Raw genomic sequence first — 26,092 nt, 5'->3', positions numbered from 1 at the left:
GCAAGGTAGGATGCTGCCATGAAAGTGTGTTTAGCTTTACACCAAGTTTAGTTTTTGTACATCTCGAAATGGGCGTATGCAACATTTTTTGCATATACTCTGTTTATACATGAGGCCCAAGGACACTAGCAAAATGTAAAACTAGAGAAAAATCAGTCAGAAAGGATAAGGAGAGAGCAATTGTTTATGGCCACCACCTGCAAAACTATTCCCTTTTTGGGGGTTGTCTTACTGTTGTCTCTTCAGTACACCTGTTTAGCCACTTTCATTTGCACCAAAGCAATCAATCAATCAACATTTATTTATATAGCACATATTCATACAAAAAAATGTAGCTCAAAGTGCTTTACAAAATGAATAGAAAAATAGAAGACACAATAAAAGATAAACATAAGTCAACATTAATTAACATAGAATAAGAGTAATGTCCGATGGCCAGGGTGGACAGAAAAAACAAAAAAAAACCCCAAAGGCTGGAGAAAAAAATAAAATCTGTAGGGGTTCCAGACCAAGAGACCGCCCAGTCCCCTCTGGCAGGTGAAGATGATTGACAGTTGCATATGCTTCCTAACTGGATGGATTGATATCCCTGAAGCTCAATTGACTTGGTGTTAGACTGAGATAATTAAGTATTCCCTTCATTTTTTTGAGCAGTGATTTTTTTGTTACTGACCACTTCCTTCACCTGTGGATGTGTGGTAAGGTTTTACATCATCATTTTAGCTGCCTAGTGGTTTTGCTCATTCAGGCCAGTATTTGGACTTGAAGAAGTAAGGAAAATAAGATTGGGGAGAGTTTCTTATAGTATAAGGTACGTTTCCATGCCTTATGAATTCTAAATGTAAAATGGTCAGGTTGTTTCTCTAGTTTTATACTATTCTATTGTCAGAAATTTTGTATATTTCGGACTTCAGCAGGATAGTATAACTTTGTTTTGTATTTATCAACACTATTCTGGTTTATCCACAATCTTTAGCAATTAGTGTGGTATAGTTGTTAAAAATCTGAAACAAGCTTATCCTGTAGCTCACTGTGTAACTGTGAGCAAGTTATTTAACCTGCCTCTATGTGACATTTTAGCTTCCAGAACCACAGTCTTTTAAAAAAAAAAAAAAAAGTGTGCGTTATAATTACAGAACCTGTCTTTTTATAACCTATGACAAGTTTACCTTTGACAAACATAACTTAACAATACATAGTACGTGTCAGCAGCAAAATAACATTTTCTTTCTTTCACCACTTACAAATTTGTTTTCGTTTAAAAACCAAAAGGATAAATACAGTACATAGAATAAAAAACTGAATTTTTAAAATACAATTACATATAGAAAATGTTTCACAGAAACAAAGGGTGCATACAACACAACTAGCAAATGAATGAGACACAAGCCAACCAATGCAAAAGAGTGAGGGCTGGAAAGAGACTGAGGAGCCTACAACAGGCTTTGTGTGGATTCTGTATAGTGCTCGCATGAAGCTTTTTGGAACTTTCTGAAAATTATTTTTTTTCCTCATGTTTTCAATGTGTGTTTGGTTGAATCTGTGAAGACGGAACCTGCTGATACGGATGGCAGACTGTAATTTCATTGTATTCCGTTGCCTTATTATACCTGTACTCTCTTTTTGAAGTATTAACAGAACGCATTTTTAATTTCAGACCTATTTATATTCCTTCTCATTTATTGTATTTGTGTGTGTTTTACAGCCTGAATTTCAGTCTGCCATTGTTATGTATCACCTGCTGGTGTATAATTTTTATTTAGTTTCTCTAACTGTTTACTATTTGTGTTTATATAGTAATAGTACATAAGGTACCTAACACAAACAATTTAATAAAATCTAATTTAATAAAATCCTATGAATTGTTGTTTTTGTGAAACATTTGCCAACAGCATTTAGGTAACTCGAAAGAAGCTGCTAAATGGATGGATGAGGCACAGTCATTGGATACAGCAGATCGGTTTATCAACTCAAAAAGTGCAAAGTACATGTTAAGGGCCAACATGATCAAAGAAGCAGAGGAAATGTGTTCCAGATTTACAAGGGTAAGTTCAAATTTATCTTGATTGTGAAAATGAAAGAAACAGAATTTCAGAATGGTGGGTACCAAACCTTTTACTACTTAGCATTTTGTGTATGCCACTCCTACTTATATACTTAGCTAGAGTATAAAGTTTAACATATCTTAAAGTAGGTAGTAGATATTTTTATTGTGTACAGTATGTAGTTTTGAAGGCTAGTGAAAGAAAAATTTAAGTGGTAAAAGTGTGCTTTGTTTAGTAAGCACATTCATTAAGTTTGGAGTACTTCTGTTGTAACAAAAATGCTGGAACTTAAACAGGAAGTTGTTTGTGACTGTAGTGTTTTAAATTTGTTTCACAAGCAGAAGCTGTTGGCAAGATCACAGTAGCATCTCTGATTTTTGTCTGCAATGAGAATTTAAATAATTTAAAATGCATACCTATTTAGAACATAACATTTTGTGTCTTTTTTATTTTTATTTCCTACTTGTTTGTTCTCTTCTATTGTGAGAAAAGCTTCACCAGCCTATGCATGTATGCAGTACATATAATTAATATTGACTGACTACAAAGATATTTTCACTGTACAAATTGTTACAGATACTGAAATTAATTTCATGTTTTTTTGTTTCACCCATTTCCAATACCATCACATTCTGGTAGTCTATAGCAAATACTGTACTTTAAAGCCTTGGCAAAAGGCAGAAATAACAAATTACTACAGCAGTATAAAAATGTGTACTCTATTTTAATGAAGATGCTTTATGAAAGTAAGTGTACTGTAAGTAATACTTAAAGTGTCATCTTCTAAGTCACAGTTCTAATGTCCTTACTGACATAAATAGGGAGAAGTATAATTGGGAAATGATTTTTTTGTATCTTATGTGCTATGTGATTCCGTTATGTTGGTTCATAAAAATGCACTCTGATTTTAGAACGTTATGTACATTCATTTCAGTCCCCATATACGTTAATCAGATAAAATAGTATTTTGATACTATATATGGCTGCTCTTTGTTGCTATTTATGGCTTCTTTCATTATAGCTTTCAATGCCCATATAAGTGATAAATAACAATCCACTTCAGTAACACTCAAAACATTGGGAAGTGCATATTTGAACAGCAGTTGTAGCATTTTATTGACTTATTTTTGACAAATTCTCCACACACCCTTCAGTTTTTATCTGCAGACTATTTTGAATTTTGTGCTATTATAATGGTGCTACAGGGACACCTGGTGATTATTTTGAACTGTTGTGCTTGTATAAGGCAGCTCTTGTAGCCTACCTTCTCATTATGTGTCAGAAAGTTCAATTCAGTTAATTCTTATTGAGAAAATGCCCACTTAAGAACTCACCTATTTAGGCAATAATAACAGATTTACTAGAACTAAAAAGCACACATCATGAACACAAAACAAAGTCAAAACTTAAACAGAAACATTAAGCAATACATACATACAGTACAAAGAAATATAATTTTAACAATATAGATAACATAAGATTAAAGATTAAACATTTTTTTCCCAGATGTAGTAGCACTCTCTTCACATTGTATCACCCCTTGCACTTACCACCTTAATAAATTTAAGCTGATGGCAGAGAAGGGGGCTTTGAGTTGTAGGCTGGTCATTAGCTAATCATTGACAGCCTCTGATTACTCCTATTAAAGCGGTCTGGCCGATGGCAGGTTTAGCAGTTCCTGATTTTCAGTACATTAGAAACAATTCATTTAGTCATTTTTTTTTAATTACTAGGGGGCTCTGCCCCCTGCTCACTTCGCTCGCCCACCCCTGGGTTTGGTTTACCGGATATACAATTTAAAAAGATCGTTATTTTCATGGGAATTGTTACATATGCATTATTTTCACTTTTACTTTAAAACTTTTGTAAAAACAATACTTGTCCTTTATTTCCGGCCACGGGCGTGGTTGAATCTTTCTTGCAGGATGTATAATGCTGCTCGTGTTGTGAAGGGGGGGCGCGGCTGAATGCATGCTAAGGAGATGCTGTCGGATCAGCTGCTGTCTTTCTGCTGTTGCTGTGGGCCAGCTGTGTTTTCTGCTTGTTGCGCTGTGCGTTGATCATTTAAAAGTCTGTACAGCAGCTGTCCTTTTTCCACTTTGCATATCTGCCGCTCGCAATTGGTGGGGGCTGGGGTTCGGGGCTTGGGGCTGAACGCAAGCTAAGAGGTTGGATCATCTGCTGGTGAGCTGCGTGTTCTGCTTGTCGTTGTTTTAACAGCTGGAAGCACATGAAGTGCGTCTGCCAAAAGCATTCCAACAACTGTTAGATGTCCTTGAGCTTGTTTTAAATGTTGTCTCACTGCCTTGTCTCGCGTGACATTAAAGTGTGTCTTGCGTGTCGTCAAATTGCCTTCAGAGAAGATCACATCTCGTCTCCCTAGTAACCTTCCCAAGATTTTTTTTTTATAATAGATATGTATTGTGAAGTGTGCCATACAAAACACTGCTGAATTGGTCAGGGAGGCTTCATCAGCATTCATTAAGAAATTAATTTGAGTTTGCATTCCCTTAACCACGATTTGTTTTCCCTGGTTTCTGAGTTGCCCTTTTAGTGCCTTTATGGCAGTTTTACATAAGATGAACAGCAAATCTTGTTTATATTTATTTATTGACTAGTTCTTTCACACAAAACTGCATAAGTGTACATTAGCATTAAGGAATACTGCAAGTGGATTCACCAGAATAAAATCACAGCTCAGTTGGTGTAGCAAAAGTTTTACCTAAACTGCCTGTAAATTCTGATTTAAACTTCTGCATCAAGCCTGCACTGTAGCTGTGGCGTTGCCTGACGTGCACCTCCTTAGAAATGTAACTACATGTTGCATCAACGCGAACTTTATACAGACACTTACGGCTCTGATTGATGAGTTAGCAACTATGTATTTCCTAAAACACGTTTCCGTTTTTCATCCTCTATTCTGAAATAAATATAGAGCAGATCAAGAAAGATTGTTGAAGAAGTTAGAAAATATACACATTAATATCACACTTCATCAAAATACTCCAAAGACAATCGGATGGAGACAAATTCATGGCATGGAATATTGGCTAACATCAGTTTAACAACAGATGTATGGAAAATGTGAGTGACAAATACATTTGCCTACTGAAGAATATTTCTACCAAGTGGAACGGTGATACTAAGGGGCAAAAACTGCTTGCAGTTTGTTTTTCTCTCTTGGCTGGCACCACATGTGAAGCACAAGGAAATGGATTATTCACTTTTCTTGCATACTATAAACATTGACATCTAGCATTCAGGCATATGTCTATAACACAGCGTGACACATAAATATAAACTAAATTTTGACAGCGTAGCCTACAATGTGTGTTTGACACGGAAGTATAAATCAGACTTAAATTTTAGTGTTTTTCAGTCATGCTAAAGTAACGGCATGGTTTACCACCCTGATTGAGAATGCAAATTTAACTCAATTTAAAGAAATATACTGTGCACCTTATCCACAAATACATATTTACTCTCAGTTACCTCATTCATATGCCTTTCGATCATTCCTGTCAATTTACACCCACACATCCAGTTTTCTAAAGACTTTAAGTTTGCATGTAGATGCATATGAGTGTGTCTGCACACGTACATATGTGAACGTTTGCACAGCACTGAAAAAAGTGGGCTTGAAGTATGCATGAATAAAGGGAAGGTGCACATTCATAGATTGAGCAATGGCAATACCCAAGGCAGAAAGCAGCCTTATGGCATGATTGCATTTTATATGTACTTCCTGATGGCTTCTGTTCAAGGATTTTGTATATCTTTATGATACGACAGGTACTCTTAGATGATTTATTCTTAAATTTCCTGCAGTCTGTTTCTTCTGAGAGCTTTTAATTTCAGTAAAGGTTTTGTGTGACATGAGAGGTATTGGGGACTTTGAGCACCTAATGGAATTCTTTATCCTTCTTGTCAAAAGCTTAATGGCCGTGATTGCGTCCTTGCTGGTTTAAGGGTTTGGAGCCTTATGGTCTTATCTTGTCATATCCCTGACTAGGCTTACTTTTTTTATAGGAGGCAATTTTCACCTGTGGCTCTGTTGTGACTACCAATCAAAGATTTATTTATTTATTTATTTATTTTCTGTTTTCCTGCAGCTTTTTGCTAAATAATATTCAGATACCAAGGAGGGTCATAGTATTAGCTTTGACCAAACAGCTAGTGTTACTCTGTATATACAGTGTGACACACCACCTATGATTACTTTGTGAAGAATAAGAATTATTCTACCATAAAAAATGAACTGAGGGTACCTTATGGGTGAAGAACTTTTTTTAATTAGAATTAGTTTTGTTCTTTATCAGCATTTAGGATACCTGTTTTATATTTTAGGAGGGTGCTTCTTCAGTGGAGAACCTTAATGAAATGCAGTGTATGTGGTTTCAAACAGAATGTGCTGCAGCCTTTCAGAGACTTGGAAAATATGGTGACGCTCTGAAGAAGTGCCATGAGATAGAAAGGGTAAGTCCTTAATGAGTATTGAATGAGACCAAAAGTACTTACTACTACTTTTAAACTTTTCCTACATCTTAGGTCGGGTTTATACTTCATGCGACGTGACGCATGCTCCAGTAGATGCTATTGCTACGTAAGCGTTGTACTGTTTATACTTGCGCGCATACTTTATGTAATTCTAGAAGATTCCACCAGGCGGCAGTGCGAGATATCATCACTGTGAAAATGTTTGACTTCTTTGTGTTGTGAATTACCTGAAATATCTATTACATTCCGATAACACCTTGCCACAATATGTCTGAAAAGGATGTTTAATGATTATATCCTTCAATCCAGGGATGCACCCATTCCAGAAAGCACCGGGCGTGAGACGGAAACAATCCCTGGCATCAGCTCATCACAAGGTGAATACAAGCACACACACACACACACACGTCATTTTAGTGTCACCAAATCCCCAAACCTTCATGTCATGGAAGGAAACCAGAGCACACTGTGCAAACCCACCAGGAAAACATGCAAACTCCAGGCAGGGAATACCAGGGATGTGAGTGCTATTCAGAATATTAGGCTAAAAGGTTAAAACTCTGTAAGAAAACTATGTTAGATTCCTTCCACTGTTGGAAATTGTCTCTTTACTTGGCTAATATCGTTTTTTGTGACACAATGTCAGTATATACAAGACCCAAATATGATCTATCAGCTTTCTTTACTTAGTCCATCCCCCACATACATGTAGTAGAGGTATAATTAAAAAAAAAACTTTCTGAGGCCTCTGTTAGAAAAGAAGTTGTCCAGTTGCCAATGATGTGCATTGGGTTTCTGTTTTCTCTATTTATTATATTTATGTTATTGTAATTAAATGTATTTATTGTTGCATGTTCAACCCTGGGTGTTATTGTGTCAATAGCAGCTCTAGAACTTCGATGCTAAAAAGTAATATTTTGATTTGTAAGGCTTAAAATTAACTTTCAGGACTGATTGATAGAATATAATGTAGTACTTGTTTTTTTTTTTAGGTGTACTGCCATATTAAGCAATATTGTTTGTGCTTGTTATTAGCTTGTGCAGTCCTAGTGGATTTTTTCTTTTCCTTTTGTATTGACCAATGATTGGCCAAAGTCAATGCTACTGTTGTGGATCTGGCTGCCTATATTATAACATAAAAAGTAGTTGTTTTCAAATCATATTGCTAAAATATTATGAAGGAACAAATGTGCCTACTTCTACACATTATATAAAATGCTCTATATTTGCCAGATCAATTTCTGATATTTTTCTGTCTCCCCCAATTCTATAAACACTAGATAGACTTTTTGACTATTTTAATTCAGCCCTTCATTCAGCACTAGACAAAATAGTTTATTTAAAGCTTAAGGAGATTCCTTTTAAGCATTCATCTCCATGGTACAATTCAGAATTACGGTCTATGAAAGCAGCTTGCTGATTCCTTGAGAGAATGTCATGTAAAGACTAGTTCTCCGACTGTTATGGCAGAATAATAGAAAGTAGCCATGATAATCCAAATGTTTTGTTCTGTGTGTTTAATAAACTACTTCAATCTGCATCTGGCCCAATTACCTCCTCTACTGAAGTCTGACAGCAATTCTTCCACTTTTTCTGTAATAAAATTAAAGATCTAAATAATTCAACTAACTAACCCATCATCTGTTTATATCTTTCATTGTCTTCTCACTCCATCAGCACCTTTTCTAAATTCTCACAAGTCACATCTGCATTTGTTAATGACCTGCTTTGTAAGATGAGGCCGACTACTTGTGCACTGGACGCCATCTCCACCACACTTCTTAAACTGTTACAACAATAATAAATATATCCCTGGCTTTGTGCCAGCCTCTTTTAAAATCACTTCTGTAATTTCACTGTTAAAGTCTGGTCTTGATGCTGGTAATCTTGACAATTTTCGGCCTATTTCTCACTTACCTTTTCTGTCAAAAGTTCTTGAGTGTGTTGTAGCCTCCCAACTCACCAATTGCTTAACGTCTAATAAATTGATGGAATCCTTTCAGTTTTGTTTCAGGGCACAGCATAGCTGTGAAATTGCTCTGCTTTGGGTAACTAATGGTTTGCTTATGACAGCAGACTCTGGACAAGCAGTCATATTCATTTTGTTAGATCTTAGTGCAACATTTGACACTGTTAGACATGACATTCTACTGTCCAGAATGGAGAACATTCTGGGTGTCTGTGGCACTGCCCTCCAGTGGTTTAAGTCCTATCTGGCTGAAGAATTTGTTAGACTTGGCAACAGCAGATCCAGCTCAGAGCCAGTCATATATGGAATTCCTCGGGGCCTCAGGGCTCTGTCCCTTGGCCCTCTGCTCTTATATATCTATATGCTTTCCCTCGGCCATATTATTCATAGCTTTGGACAGGGGTAATAGTTTTATGCATGGTTGAGAAACTTCATCAGAGCTTTCTCGGCTCACAACTTGCCTCCGTGAAATTAAAACCTGGATAGAGCAGAACTCTTTAAACTGCAACAAAATGAACTCCTGCAAATTGGCACTAAAGTGTAACTTCAGTCATTCTTGATGATGATCTCATCAGACCTCCTTCTAATTCATATTTGGACAATTAGATTCTATGGGGTAAAGTATAGGTTGGTATACCTATTAACAAGGTTAAAACAATTAGGATTTTAGAACTTTTATCAGTAAACAAAATTTTTTTCCTACATATTGTATAACCCCAAAATGATAGTCAGGAAAAATTGTTGTGCTGAGCGCTTAAGTCTGTTATGCATGGAATTTAAGGCCTAGGGTGATAAAAGTGAAAGAACACAAGTATAAAAACTTTTTGCCCATACATGCAATGTTTGACTTTGTCTAGACCAGGCAGTCTTTATTTCTGTCTAAGGCCTACTTCAAGATACAGTCTTTTCCTTAAAAAGCTATAAGCATGTCCTTAAGATGGGGAAGTTGAAAATGCATTTTTTTTTTGTTTTTGTTGAACGATGTTTTAATTTTTTAAAGCACCAATTAGTTGAGCAAGGCAAAGTTAAATAAATCATTTTATTTTTTATTGAATTGTTTTTTAATCTGACCTAATCTTGTATTAGTATGCTATTCTTAATTTATTTTTAACATTTAGCAAAATGTGCAGAAATATAGAAATAACAAACATGAGAAAACACATAATTCTATAAAGGCTTTGAAGTTTTGGAGTCATTCACCTTATCTTACAAAGAAATATCAACCAGGAAGTTGGCAGGTTATTAAAAAAAAAAACATGTTGTGCAGAAACACTTAAATTACATTTCTAAATTATAACAAAATTTTGACATAAAATACCTCTGAAAAATCATATGTACAACTTTGAGTTAAAAGAATATAATGAAGTTTTATTTTAGGATTATGCATATGAAAAAAGTAGAAAAATTAAACATTTGACTTTTATATATATATGGTAACTAGAATTTATGCTGTATTTTCTATATAAAGTATACAGAAAAAATGCTATAAAGCATTCTTGTTACCTTTAGATCATAAACTAGACATTTGCTGGGCTTTTTCCTCTTGTGTGAAATTTTGGAACAGTGAGTATATGTTGAAGTGTTTAACCAATTTCCCCATTTGTTGGGCCTAGTCAAGCTGAAGCCTGCTAGTTGTAATTGTTGGGGCTGCCTGGTTGGAAGTAGGGCTATTTCTGGCAGGTCAGTGAAGGTCCTGGTCCAATTTGGTGGCTCTTTTAGAGGCCTTAATCTCACTTCAGCCATGTTCCTGACTCTGCTTTTTAATGGGCAAGCTTTGTAAATAGAACTAAAGAAACAATTGGATATGATTGCTAAAGATAGCAACGTAACAACTAAATTTACAATAATAAGGGATTTGTTTGTATGCTTTACTTAAAATATCTGAAGATGCTTAAATTGTTGGCAAAAATAAAATACTATGACATGGAAAAATAATATTTTAAGTTTTTGTCTCTAATATATTTAAGAAATAGAATGTTATTTTGTGAAGTGTATATTTTTCAGTTACACTTAATAATTCAACCACAGAGTAAATAAATACAGTCACCATTTTAAAATGGAGCTATATAAGTATCTACTTGAAACAATGAGCTAGTTCTGTGTATTTCTGTCTTGTCAAATTAACAATGATGACCACGACATAAATGTAATGTAGTCAAAATGTGGAGGTATTTTGGCAACATGCAGTTAAGGGGTATTTTATTTGGGGGGTTGATTTGTTTTCAATCCTATTTTTGTAAAAATTGATCTATCTGTAAGGAATGATTACAATAAAATTTAAAAAAAAAGATGTATTTTTTTCTTTGCAGCATTTTTTAGAAATTACAGATGACCAGTTTGATTTTCACACATACTGCATGCGCAAAATGACACTGCGTGCATATGTAGACCTTCTGAAGTTGGAGGATGCACTGAGGAGACATACATTTTATTTCAAAGCTGCGAAGTGTGCCATCGAAATCTATCTGAAACTTCATGATAATCCTCTTGCCATTGACAACAAAGAGCAGGAAGTAAATTCAGGTACTTGTTTCTGCATAAATCGCCCTGGAGAACTGTGGATTTTTCATTTATATGTATTGAACAGAAAATAGTGTTTCATAATGTAATTTATAAGAAGGTATATATTTCACTCTATCATTAATGTATACAGTATAGTGTAGTCTTTAACTATGAAACTGCGGAAATTTAGGGTAATATGTTGTAGTGCACAGAAGTTAAAATTTAGATACACGCCAGTGTATTTTAAATGTATAAACAAAGCAGTATATATTAGAACATCCTGATTTCTAGCTCTGTAAGTGCAAAGTTTGTGCTTTTATAATGTGTCAGTTTGTAACAAGTGGTGAATGAACACCATGGAGTTCTCTTTGCCATAAGTTTGGCAAAATCACTTGCATGTTCTGGAACTTTGCGAAAGGCATTGAAGTCAAAGGGAAAGTAGGAACTGAACTAGTTTTGAGTGGGTTATAATGGTGCAGTGGTGATTTAATTGTCCCTGAGGGATAGGGAAGTATCTGCCAACTACGCTGGACTGATTAATGATGGGAAAAATGTGATCTGAAGGGAGTGTGAAACTGTGCCTCAAATAACAAAAGACATAGACTGAACGATAACCACAAACGAAATACAACAAATAGACATGAGCTAACAATACGTTTACAAAAAATTGTCACTGCACATACAAAATTTCAGCACACATTAACCAAGCGACAAAACAGTGGCATTACAGAGATGACAGTTCTTTCTCACAATTAAAAGAATGCAAATAGATCTTCTTCTCTTCAGGAGCAGAGAATTTCAGAGGGAGAGAGAGAGAGAGCGCTCGCAAAGAAAAGCAAACAATCAAAAATCAATACTTGTGCTTTTAAGTTTGCCGCGGCATTTTTTAGAGGAGCGTTAGTATCTTCTAAGCAAACAGCCCCTGTGCAAACAGCCCTCTGCTCACATCTCCTCCGCCAGGCGAGAGAACGCCAGAGAGAGAGAGCGAGATTAAAGCAACAATCAAAAAATCAATACGTGTGCTTTTAAATATGCCGAGCACCGCAATAAAGCGGCATTTTTTTAGACAAACAGCCTCTGTGCAAACAGCCCCTCCATCAGGCGCAGAGAATGTCAGAGAGGGTGAGAGAGAGGCAGAGACAAGCAAACAATCAAGCTCCGCGCGGGATGCATATCTTATAGCAATGAGGAGTTTTAGTTAATATGTAATACATGCTCTGATTGGGTAGCTTCTAAGCCATCCGCCAATAGCGTCCCTTGTATGAAATCAACAGGGCAAACAAACTGAGGAAGCGTGTAGCATAAATTAAAAGACCCACTGTCTGCAGAAATCCGCGAACCAGCGGAAAATCTGTGATATATATTTAGATGTGCTTACATTTAAAATCCGCGATAGAGTGAAACCGCGAAAGTCGAAGCGCGATATAGCGAGGTATTACTGTATTTGTAACATATTAATAAACATAGTAAGGCTTTAGTATTACTTTTTATTAAGAATGGTTGCATCTCATCTCATCAGCCATCTTTGAGTAATTCTGCTCTTCAGGTGATTTATTATTAATGATACTTAAAATTTTAAAAACAGAGTTTTTTTTGGGTGGCATGATTGGTCAGTGCACTGTTACCTCACATTAAGGAGACCAGTATTCGCATCCCTGGTGTTCCCTGTGTGGAGTTAACATATCCTCTTCATGTCCAAATAGGTTTCTTCTGAGTGGTCCGGTTTTCTCCCACAGTCCATAGCCTTGCAGGTTAGGTGAATTGGTATTGCTAAATTGGTTCAAGTAAGTGTGTGTGAGTATGTTTGTCCAGTTATGGGGTGGTGCCGTGTCTAGGTGTTGTTCCTGACTTGAGCCCTGTGATTGCTGGGATAGGCTCTACCTGCCCTGTGACAGGGTCTAATATGAGATGTTCTGCATTTTTTCCTTTTTTTGAGGAAAAAAGCACTGAACGCCAACTCCAAACTTCAACCCATAAGTGAAGCGTGATGAAGGCAGCTTTATGGATTTGTGCTGCTTTTCTACCTCATGGCCTCTACAGCTTACTATCAGAGATAGAACAGTGAGCGCTAAATTCTATCAAGACATTTTAGAGAAGAATGCTTAAAAGAAGATGGGTGATGCAACAAGGCCATCAAAGGAATCAAAGCACCAGAGTAAATTAATAAAAGAAGAGCTTATATGGAAGAAAATGTTCTGTTCCATAATCTCCAACCCAGACCTTCGTCCAAATGAGATAGTGTAGTGTGATCTAAAGACATCTATTCATGAAAGGAATGGCAGAAATATCAGTGAATCAAAGCAGTTTTGTAAGGTCCTCCTAACTTTTGTGCAAATGTGATGAGTAATTGGTGGAGGTTGTGGCTGCTTAAGAAGTTCCTACAAGTTATTATAAGGGTTCACATAGATTTTCCAGCCTGGACTGTGAGTGTTTATACAATATCTTCAGTACTGACAAGAGAAAGTGCAAATGTCTGTATAATATTAACTTAATCAGATTGTGTTTGTCACAGGGGTGTGGAAATCAAATTTGTTTCTACTTGTCCACGGACAAGTAAACTTAGAAATCCACTTGTCCGCCAGTTAAATTCACTTGCCCATAAACAAATAACAAAAGTGAAAAATAGTTTATTTTTTCTGATCTCTTTTATTGATATCAAAACTGCCTTCCATTTTAAAACTGAAAAAAGTTCTTTCAGGGAGTAGTATTTTGCCACCTTGCTCTAGAACGTTATATAAAAGATTCCTTTATTTTAACTGGCTAATAAACAATGCCTTCATTATAGCTACACTAGTTCTTTTTTCATATATTACAGTTGCATAACAGAAGACTGTCCTGATTCATTTTCATGTTCTTCAGCTTTTGTCTTGCAACATCTTCTCCCCCAAGAATCTTTACTATCTCAGACAGCATGGGCTGAATGCTGTTCATTTCTGCTTGAGCTGAACTGCATGATTCCTTTACTGATGGTCCTGCAGAAGTGGATGCTGATGACTTTTCAGGTTTTTTATGAGTGATGTGCCTGTTGCCAGGTGACAGCCAAAATTCCACAGCTGATCGTGGGGCAAACTCTCCTAAAGAAGCAGTGTTGAACAGCCTAGCATAACGCTCAACCTCCAAGCGTTCAGCTTTAGAAAACGCTTTTTCAATTGAACCAGCATTTTTCTTACTTTTAGACTCCTGTCTCTATCTGACGTATTAAACCCCCAGTTCCTATCCTTTTTCTTTCTGCACATAACCAATCACCACACGATAAACGTATTTGTTAAATTAAAACTAGTTATAAGCTTAGACCTCTGAATGGATGGCATAATTAAACATGTATAACGAAATTTTTTTTTTTAAAGTTCTGAAAACTCTGAGGTCTAGGTTTATAACTAGTTTTAATTTATCGTGTGGTGATTGGTTATATGGAGAAAGGCAAAGGATAGGAACTGGGGGTTTAGTACGTAAGATAGACACAGCAAACATGCAATAAAGAAAGCCTGCTCAGAAAAACAACCATTGAATTCTGCGTTCGTTTCTCCGACCTCCAGATCACGAACCCAACATTTACACAATATTTCAGTTAAACCTGTGCGTTACCTATTCAAATATCCAGTTTTTTGGAGCCTCGTCACACCTGCCATAAACTTTTCTACACAGAAAGTAGACCTGAGGACCCCTTAATGCAAGGGAGCAGCACTACAGCCACGCCACCGTGCCGCCCCGCCACCCCTGTCTAATACATGCTTTAATACATTTCATCGTGAAAAAGATATCAAGTATTTATCTTAGTATTCTGAATGTTCATTGAGCAGGAATATCATGAAGTCAATGTGCGGCGATTGCTGCCGGCGCTTCCTCAGTGCAAGAGGAAGTCAGTTTAAGAAGCGCGCAGTGATTAACAACTGGGCCGGGGAACACGTAATATAAAGCATTTAATGTGCTACATTAATTTATGACGGGGTTTGAGAAAATCTAGTAAATGAAACATTCATTTTAAGATGAAATTTAGTTTGCGACATTCTACGGACAAAATAAACTACGAGAATAAAGTGGAAATGTCGACTTTAATCCTGATGTAAATGTCGAGAATATAGTCAACATGTGACTTTAATCTCGACATTTACATTTTTTTGTCTTCACTGAGTCTGTATTTTTTTCACCATGGCCTTAATACGCTTCCGTAGGTTTTTCAGGGCCTGTTGTGCCAGTTATAATCAATAAGTTATCCATTTCTCATCCGCGATGCAACTTGTTTCAGTTTCAACAGCATGCATATAGCGAGAACAACGTGCTTACCGCAGTGCATTATGGGCTACGCATATAATTCCTAATGACGTATTCGAAATTCCGCAAGATGGTACATTTCCAAAGAAATAAATATTACCAATGTTGTCGGGGGAAAAAAATAATCGCGTCTAAGTGAAGATTTTTATTGATATTTCATAACATTTGGAAACTGTTAGAATGTTTTCTTCTTTATTTTGTTTTATATAAAAAATTCTCTAATCAAAAATTATCTATAGACAGCTCATCAAAATTGATGTCACGCAATAAATTTCTTAACTCCTCAATATATCACAACCTACGCGAAATCGCGAATTTCATGAAAGATTAACTGCCTAACAAGCTTTATGTGGCGAAAACAATTGCATTAATGGTGAAATGACCGCATTTTTATGTAGAAAAAATGAATTGTATCAATAATATATAAAAGTTATCGATTATAATGAAAAAAATCATCAAATTACATCGTAATGTCGGCATGAAGAAAATGACCGCATCTCCACGCGTGTAAATAGTAGGGTAACATACTTCTGTAAGACCACAAGAGTGATTCCCCTTTGAAAAATCAGCCGTCATTTTGTAAACAATATTGAATACCAATTTGAGACATGAAGAACATGCCTAAGTAGACTGTTTCCGCACGAAGTATGTAACCAAATGTTTAAAATTTGAAAGTAGTGGTAAAAATGTGCCCTGCACAGCACATATAATTTTTTTTTCTCCAGAAAATTGCACTTGTCCGCGGACAACTGAAACCAGAAAAGCACGCTTGTCCGACAGTTAATTTACCCATGTCGGACAAGTCGGGCGTTGGATTTCCGCACCCCTGCAAACAGTTTGTCTATTATTGTGATTTAGTTGAACACAAGGCTATATTTTTTTTTAATTAATATAAACTACTCAAAAAATTAAAGGAAAAATTTGAAAACACATCAAAATCATGCTTGATATCTGTACTGATATGGACTGGATAACGTGTTAGGAACGAAAGGATGCCACATCATTTGATGGAAATGAAAATTATTATCCCACAGAGAGCTATATTCAAAGACACCCTGAAAATCAAAGTGAAAAAATGATGCAGCAGGCTAGTCAATTTTGCCGAAATTTCATTGTAGCAATTCAAAATCATACTCAGTAGTTTTTATGGCCCCAACATACTTGTATGCATGCCTGACAACTTTGGGGCATTCTCCTTATGATACGACAGATGGTGTCCTGTGGGATCTCCTCCCAGATCTGGACCAGGGCATCACTGAGCTCCTGAACAGTCTGAGGCACAACTTGGCGGCATCAAATGAACCAAAACATCATCTCACACAGGTGTTCTATTGGATTTATGTTAGGCGAGCATGGGGGCCAGTCAATGGTATCAACTCCTTCATACTCCAGGAACCGTCTGCATACTCTTGCCATATGAGGCCGGGCATTGTTGTGCACCAGGAGGAACCTGGGACCCACTGTACCAGCATAGGGTCTGACAATGGGTCCAAGGATTTCATCCTGATACCTAATGGCAGTCAAGGTGCCATTATCTAGCTGTAGAGGTATGCACTTCCCTCCATGCAAATGCCTCCCCAGACCATCACAGACCCACCACCAAACCAGTAATGAACGATGTTACAGGCTGCATAACGGTCTCCATGGCTTCTCCTGACCCATTCACATCTGTCACATGTGCTCATGGTGAACCTGCTGTCATCTTTGAAAAGCACAGGGTAGCAGTGGTGGACCTGCCAATTCTCGCATTTTATGGCAAATGCCAGTCGAGCTTCACTGTGCCGGGCAGTGAGCACAGGTGCCACTAGAGAACGTTGGGCCCTCAGGCCACCCTCATGAAGTCTGTTTCTGATTGTTTGGTCAGAGACATTCACACCAGTGGCCTGCTGGAAGTCATTTTATAGGGCTCTGGCAGTGCTTACCCTGTTCCTCCTTGCCCAAAGGAGCAGATACCTGTCCTGCTGCTGGGTTAAGGACCTTCTATGGCCCTGTCCAGCTCTCCTAGAGTAACTGTCTGTCTCCTGGAATCTCCTCCATGCCCTTGAGACTATGCTGTGAGACACAGCAAACCTTTTGGTAATGGCATGTATTGATGTGCCATCCTGGAAAAGCTGGCCTACCTGTGCAACCTCTGTAGGGGGCAGGTATCACCTCATGCTACCAGTAGTAACACTGACCGCCGCCAAAAGCAAAACTAGTGAAAAAGCAGTCGGGAAAAATGAGGTGGGAAAAATGTCAGTGGCCTCCACCTGTTAGACCATGTCTGTTTTGGGGGTTGTCTCATTGTTGCCCCTCTAGTGCACCTGTTTTTAATTTCATTAACACCAAAGCAACTGAAACTGATTTACAACCCCCTCTGCTACTTAACTGACCAGATCAATATCCCAGAAGTTTCACTGACTTGATGCTATACTCTGATTAAAAAGTATTCCTTTCATTTTTTTGAGCAGAATAGAAAGCTAGGTAATTCCAAAGTGTTCACCAGACTTATTCGTTTTTGTATGTACACATACAGTATAATTTTAATTAGCAGTCATTAGAAGATTTATAAACTTTGGGTAAAATGTAACAAATCACCCTAACAGAAGATAAAGTCTCTTCATAGAGGAGAAGAATATTTTTTGGTAAACAGTATTGCTGGAAAAAGTAAACTTCTGAATCGGTTAACTTTAGAAACCAACAAACTTAGAATTCATTGGGCCTAGCCATTGTGGTCATCTTCCCTTTTTCAAGTTTTCAGCATTATCTTAAGACACATACTGAAGTCCATTACTGTAGTGTAATATTTACATATGGTACTACAGTTTACATTTCAATGTTGTTTTTCTAAATTCTTAACTATTTTGATGCTTTATTTCATGCCTAGATGTATCAGATTAATAAAGGCAGAAATTATGCAATGTGTAAAATGTATACTATGTTCAATCAGAGGTCATATGTGAAAAAGGGCCACTCACTCAAACCACCATACTGTCATGGGTCCAAATTAGAATCTACAGTTTGTTATGAACTCATTCACAATCAGTGAGGGTGTATTCAAACTAGCAGTTTTTTCTCTGCCCAAGCATGGGCATGTAACCCCCCAAGTTTTGTCTGTTTGACTTATATGATTATTCCATGCTGGGCCAACCGTACTGTGTCCTGTCCCATTTGAAAGAAGAGACAATCGTCCTCAGGCCCAGTATGGAACAAACATGGCTAGTGTGAGGATACCCTGAGTAAGTGTCCCTGTAATTGATCTCATAGTTTTATTAGCTGTATCTTTTATTTTTGTTCTCCCAGTCTTCATTCAGGGAGTGTGAAATTAACATCTTTGCAGAGATTTTAAAATGTATATTTTTGCCATAGTGCTTAATTGTCTATTGTCATTTTTCTATCCATTCCTTGTAGCAAATTGGGTGCCTCAATTTCGTTTTTTGTTTTTTTGGAAAATGTGTACATATTTTCAGTTTCAGCCTTCTTAGTCAGGAGTACTTTGTGCAGGCAGTACATAAATACAAAATCTTGAACCAGGAATGAATCAAGCACAAGGTATTATGCCGATCAGAGTACCTTTTGCTGTTCACCTACCACTGAAACATGAGAAGCGTTTCTATTTCTGGCTGAAGGCGCTTAATTTGAAATCATTGCTTTAGAAACTATGTGTATATTCCTTGTACTTCATGAGCAGCCCTCTATAATAATGACTTAGTATGATGTCTCATTTTAAAGAGTTGGAATGTCTTTATACAAAACAGAAAAGATAATGTGGAGAAACTTTGTTTTTGTCGTTTGTCAGCCATCTAGTGGGCATCCTATTTATATGTATAACCATTTCAAGGTCAACTCTCCTAAAATAAGCATAATGAACAGAGATGCCTTTAGTGCATTTTTTTCCAGTCCTGAAAGTATAATGGGCAGACTGTGTGTCATTCTACAATATGAACTGCAAACATTTTCCTTTTTGGTTTCAGGCAAAGCTAGAACTATTATTTTTGGTTAATTACATTGTCATTATTATAAACTGACACTTTATGTTTATGTTAATTAGCTTTCCTGTTTGAAATTGTTAAATTGTTTCAAATATTTGAAATGTTTGAAATTTAAAAACATGTTATTATGTAAATATTTCTATTGTCTCTTGACTATTAGCTATTAAGATGGCAGGCTCAAATGCATTTATGAGAATTGCTTATAAAAATATTGAAAAAATATTTGTGTGAATATACAGTAAATATTGTACAGCATATTTATGTACATGTTTTAATAAAGTAATCCTGTGTTTCTTATTCTCATGGAAACTAATATTTGTAAATTTTCAGGAAACATGTCTGCTAAGGAACTGAAGAAGATGTTGAGTAAGCAAAGACGTGCTCAGAAGAAAGCAAAATTGGAAGAAGAACGAAAACATGCAGAACGGGAGAGACAACAGAAATACCTGAAAAAAAAGAGAGATGAGGAGGAAGAAGAGACCAGTGGTCCTAAAGAGGAGCTTGTCCCAGAGAAACTGGAAAGGGTAAATGTTCTCATTATGTTTTTTAAATATAAATGTTTTGAGATGCTGACACTTAGAAATATGCATCTTTTACCTAACTGAAATAAAAGAAAAGTTTTGAGAATAACATAAGATCAAAGATGAAAAAAATGTATTATACTTTCCCAGCTTGTATTTTATTTATCATGGTATCATGCTTTTAATTAGTTTTTCATAAAATGTGCAACATAGTCATTCATGAGCATGTAAGTGAGTAGCAGATTCACAAAAATATTCTAAAACAAATATAAAACTATTACCTGTATAGCTTAGTAAACAAAACAGGAAAATCATTTTGTCAGTTTTAGAATTTTAATAAAAGCAAAAGAGAAGTAGACATTAGTTGTCTAGGGGAATTCAAATAGTAGATGTTGAAATTTGAGCAATCACTTTTAGTAAAACATGTACTGTAATATGTAAACAATATATAAAATATGGTACACAGTCCTGAACAAATAGTTGTAAAAGATACTACAAAACAACTTAAATTTCATTGATATTCTGAAAGCACTAAATAAATGTAAAAAATAATGTAAAAAAATAAATAACTACAGATCAGAAAATATTTTTCATACAATTGCAAAAGGAAACATGTAATGTATGTTTAATAGGAGATTGAAAAATGTATAAAAAGCTGTATGTCTTCATTCACAGCTACAAAAGAAATCAATTATGCATTCATTTCACATCAACATCTATCATATTCATTGCTTTTTTAGTGCAGTTTCATTGGCTGTGGATACACCAGATAATTTTTAGTTATTAACAGAGCATGAAAAAAAGTTAACTGTTTAGTCCAAAGAAATCAGTTAAGGATAATAATGTACATTCAAATAAGCATATTAACTTTGATTCTACTAAGATGGAAGTAATAACCACATCAGTACTATAATGTAACATCTATGCATTTACCAAAAATTAAATAAACATTGTAGCTCTTAAAGCAAATAGCAAATATTAAAGAAAGACTGACTATGTTCAAATCATACTAATCAAAACCATTATGGTCTAAAATTCAGTTCTGTTCAGTTTGTTCTTTTTATGCACACTTCCACTTATGAGCCCAGCATGTCACTTGTAATTTACAAATGTAATATCAAAAAAGAAGTTCAACATAAACGCAAAATATATGCTCATATTTATAACCTATCTGCGTATATCATATTCAGTATGGTTTCAAGTTTATATTTCAGCTGTCCTGCTGTAGGTCAGGTACATTCTAAAAAGGATAATTTTTCAGACAATGACAATTTGAACAGAAGATGTCTGAAAATACATTGTCTGTCATATTTGACAATTCATTTACTCCAAGATAGGCCAAATGTCACCTTTGATTGTGAGAAGTGACAGAGAATTAAAAAAAAAAAATCTTAGCACCAGTAAAATAAAAACAGTAACTTTACTACTTTAATATTGGTAAGTTGCACTACTATTATTCATGGAATCTAAATAAGGCATAAATCTTGAGATAGCAAAATGTGCCCATGAGCTTAGACACTAAAACTTTCTGTAAAATGAAGGGTTAAAAATATTTATAGCCTAATAAATATTTAGAAGGAGAATTTAAAATCTATACTTATCTGAAAGCTCATGAAGTGTTTTCACTACTGGAATTAATATGGTCTTGCTGAAATTTGAGAAGGAATCCTTGGACAACATCAAGACTGGTTTCTAAAAAACTATAATGCATCATTTTTATAGAACAGTTTTAACAAATGCATTATGTTCTTCCTCTTGGGGTTTCTCCTAGCCAATAGCAGGAAATACCAGTCTTTAGCCAACAGGTTTTGTGCATTATATCTATACTTAATCTTGCTGATCTGCTACACAAATTGAGTTAAAAAATAACTGACAGAAAAGAAATTGCCGTCAGTGAAATGGGGTAAGCACATGTAGTTAGTATAAAATTGGACTGACAAATTCTCAAATTGGTGTTCAGTTCACATACTTTAAGTTTGGCAATTCTGAGCTATCTACAGTATAAAACATGAACAGCTCCATTATTAGTAACAAAGCACCAGTGTGACAGCAAAGCAGCATGTTATTATTTTGATTGCATATTTGAAATAAGTATGTCAGTATGTACTGACTACATCCATTAAGGGATGCATATTTTGTGAGACTGTGATCTTTAGTATCTGATGAAGTCAAGCCCTAGCACATATATCTAACAGTGGCAAAAGGAGTTCCACACTAGAGGGAAAAAAAGCTTAGCTTTTTATTTTTTCTTGTTTAATTGTCATTTGAAAGCAGCTAATGTAAACACAGGGAATAGAATGATATTGAAAGAAAAGTCTATTTTCACTTTGAATTTGAAAGTGGTAGGTTACCCACAGCACAGCAGTAGTCCGGGTATCTTGTTTGTGAATTTGAGTCCGCTTCTGCTAACCTGTGCTGTATCTTGTTTCTATCCAGTATTTTGTGCTTGTAAGGCATGGTGACTATTTTATAACTTTTTTTTTTTTTTTTTTTTTTAATTTTAATTCTGAATTAAATGTGGTTATGTTTTCAGCTAGACGTGAGCTCTGTAGCTTATAGCCCATTAGAGAATTTTGTTGCACAAATTCAAACAGTTGTAAAAGTATACAGTACAGTACTTGTTTATTGTCTTCCTGCTGCTGCGTTTTTGATATTTATCCTGTCTAGCCTCATTTTATATGTTTATTTCTGAAACAAGCCGAGTACCGCCTCTGCCCAGAATAAAATGTTCAAAAGAAAAATCTTTGTCCAAAAATAATGGGTGTACAGTAATCCCTCCTCGATCGCGGGGTGAAAATCCGCGAAGTAGAAACCATATGTTTGTATGGTTATTTTTATATATTTTAAGCCCTTAGAAACTCTCCCACACTGTTTATAAATATTCTCCGCACAGTTATATAGTAAACCCTTGTTTATCGTGGTTAATCCGCTCCAGACTGATAAATGAATTTCCACGAAGTAGGATTCTTTATTTATAAATCTAACATTTTCGCAGTTAGAGCATTGAAAACCTGTTTACGACCTTCTAAATACGTTTTTTAACATTATTAGAGCCCTCTAGACATGAACTAATACCCTTAAGTCAAAAGTTTAAACTGTGCTCCATGACATGACAGAAATGACAGTTCTTTCTCACAATTAAAAGAGTGCAAACATATCTTCCTCTTCAAAGGAGTGCTCGTAGCAGAGAATGTCAGAGAGAGAGAGAGAGAAAGAAAAGTAAACAATCAAAAATCAATAGAGCTGTTGGGCTTTTATATATGCAATGCACCGCGATAAAGCGGGCGCAATGAAGGGATCAATGTGAAGGTAGTCTTTCAGCAGTTTTTAGAGGAGTGTCCGTATCTTCTAAGCAAACAGCCCCTCTGCTCACACCCCCTCCGTCAGGAGCAGAGAATGTCAGAGAGAGTGAAAGAGACAGAGAAAAGCAAACAGTCAAAAATCAATACAGGCTGTTAGAGCTTTTTAGTGTGTAAAGCACCGCGCGGGAAGCATATCTTATATCATTGAGGAGTTTTATTTAATATGTAATATGTGCTCTGATTGGGTAGCTTCTCAGCCATCTGCCATTAGCGTCTCTTGTATGAAATCAACTGGGCAAATAAACTGAGGAAGCATGTACCATAAATTAAAAGACCCATTGCCTGCAGAATTCCGCGAACCAGTGAAAAATCCGTGATATATATGTAGATATGCTTGCATTTAAAATCCGCAATGGAGTGAAGCCGTGAAAATCGAAGCGTGATATAGCGAGGGATCACTGTATTATCATAAAATAAGGGCATAATATGATGTAATAATACACTCAGTCCAGTCTTCTCCTCTCTCACCTCCATTTCAACCTACAAAATTTGTTTTCCTGGGCCAATAGATGCCCCCAGAAAGTCCCATTTCCTTTCATCCATAACTCCCTATGGTGGCCTCAGGTCTACATGCCCCATTTTGTCCGTGCTTTCCTTAAAGGGCGAGGCCCTATGCCCTCTGCATAGCTCACAGTTATCCTCTTTTGCTTTCCTAGGGTATTTGTAAAGGACAAATGTGGAGAGTATATGTACTATAACTATATGGAGAGCAAATTATGGTGACTTCATAATTATTCGTTACCACTTGCTACACAGCAAACTGTAAATTAAAGATGCAATTTTTTTTATTATTATTATATTTTTATTAATTTTATGGCAATCCATACAAATCAATCAAGTTTTTACAAAAAGAAAAATTGAGTTAAGGGCAAATCGATCCCTACCCTTGAGAGAGAGAGCAAGGCAAATGGTGTGAAATTTAAGGTTTGTAAACATACCTAAACTAATAAATTCTCTGTGCTTTATGAGCTTATTTTAAAATATTACTGATTAAATCCTGCCATGTTTTGAAAAAAGTCTGTACGGATCCTCTAACAGAATATATGATTTTTTCCAATTTCAAATAGTATAACACACCGGTTTCCCACTGACTTGAAAGAGGAGAGTTTGGGTTCTTCCAGTTTATCAGAATAAGTCTGCATGCCAAAAGTGTAGTGAACGCAATCACAATTTGTTTGTCTTTCTCAACTTTAAACCCATCTGGAAGAACCCCAAACACAGCTTTTAATGGGTTAGGAGGGATTGTGAGACCAAGGCTGATTGATAGGTAATTAAAAATTTTGGTCCAGAATAATGTTAATTTGGTGCAGGCCCAGAACATGTGACCCAGTTAGGCTGGGACTTGGTTGCAGCGTTCGCAGGTTGGATCATGCCCTGGAAACATTTTGGACATTTTAGACGAGACAGATGTGCTCGATATATAATTTTGAGTTGTATAATTATATGTTTTGCGCATATGGAGCTCGAATGAATTTTCTGCATTGCTACTTTCCACTCCTTTTATGATATATTAGTAAAATACCCGCGCTTCGCAGCGGAGAAGTAGTGTGTTAAAGAAGTTATGAAAAAGAAAAGGAAACATTTTAAAATAAATGTAACATGATTATCAATGTAATTGTTTTGTTACTGTTATGAGTGTTGCTGTCATATATATATATATATATATATATATATATATATATATATATATATATATATATATACTAATAAAAGGCAAAGCACTCACTGACTCATCACTAATTCTCCAACTTCCCATGTGGGTGGAAGGCTGAAATTTGGCAGGTTCATTCCTTACAGCTTCCTTACAAAAGTTGGGCAGGTTTTATATCGAAATTCTACGCGTAATGGTCATAACTGGAAGCAGTTTTTCTCCATTTACTGTAATGGAGATGAGCTTCAACGCCGTGGGGGGAGTTTCGTGTGACATCATCACGCCTCCCACGTAATCACGCAGTACATAGAAAACCAGAAAGACCTCAAAAAGCGCTCAAGAAAACATGCATTATATAATTGAGAAGGCAGCGAAACAATAAGAAGCGAGCGAGTGACATATACAACCATATTCATGAGTTCTGCTACTGAAACAAAGCACGATGTAACCCTACACTTTAAATTAAGTTCATAGACAGGCTGCCGCTGGCGTTTGTAATTTAGTGCCTGCCCATATAAGGCCGTCCGTCAGCGGCAATCCAATAGCAAACTGCCACGGGTAAATATTCACGGGTGAAGGACTGTGCTTATGGAGAGGAAGATGAGATGGTCAGGGTGGTGTTTGACACAAACTCAGCGAAACTGCGAGAGAAAGTTTTAAGTGCCAGGACTAAGGTAACATTAAATAAAGCTATGGACATAGCACGAGATGGCATCAGCACAGCTGGGAACCTTCGATGCAAGTACACAGAGTGGCTCACGTGAACTGACGCAGTGCACAGATAAAAAGCAACAGTTCCAAAGAGCGCTGAACAAAACCGAATTACACAATTGAAAAGGCAGCAAAAAATATGAAGCGTCTGATAAGCATATTCATAAATGCAGCTACTGTGGAAACAAAGCACACGGTGGAAAAAGTCAATGTCCCGCTAAAGGAAGACAGAAAAAAAAAAACCCGTGCATGCAGTGTGTCAAGTCTCAGATAAAGAAGAAGACGAGCTGTTTATTGATGCAGTAAGAAACGAATCGATGAATGAAACCTGTCATCTTTACAACGATTGACAAACACGGAATGTAACTTGAACACAACACATCCTACAAATACGAACCTGATTGAAAGAAATAATGATAATCAAATCCTTGATGACAGCAACACTCAGTAACACTCACAAAACAAATACTGTATATTGACAGTCATGTTACGTTATTTTTAAAATGTTCCCTTTTCTTTTTCTACCTTTTTTAGCACACTACTTCTTTGCTGCGATACGCGGGTATATATATATGTATACATATATATCCC

The 26,092-nt window shown here is 36.2% G+C and overlaps 1 protein-coding gene across 1 annotated transcript in view; it reads left to right on the top strand.

Moving 5' to 3' along the window:
* Window positions 1-26,092, top strand: part of LOC120524456 (N-alpha-acetyltransferase 16, NatA auxiliary subunit-like) — a 122,059-nt gene that overhangs the window by 67,359 nt on the left and 28,608 nt on the right. Inside the window, exons 12-15 of the mRNA XM_039746309.1 lie at window positions 1,893-2,045; window positions 6,393-6,521; window positions 10,821-11,034; window positions 19,587-19,780. Coding sequence (XP_039602243.1) covers window positions 1,893-2,045; window positions 6,393-6,521; window positions 10,821-11,034; window positions 19,587-19,780 — 690 coding nt within the window. The remainder of the gene's footprint in view (window positions 1-1,892; window positions 2,046-6,392; window positions 6,522-10,820; window positions 11,035-19,586; window positions 19,781-26,092) is intronic.

Source organism: Polypterus senegalus, chromosome 2 (genome assembly GCF_016835505.1).
Source record: "Polypterus senegalus isolate Bchr_013 chromosome 2, ASM1683550v1, whole genome shotgun sequence".
Taxonomy (NCBI): Eukaryota; Metazoa; Chordata; class Cladistia; order Polypteriformes; family Polypteridae; genus Polypterus; species Polypterus senegalus.
The sequence above is the reverse complement of the archived record's forward strand: the minus strand, read 5'-3'. Positions and strand labels throughout refer to the sequence as shown.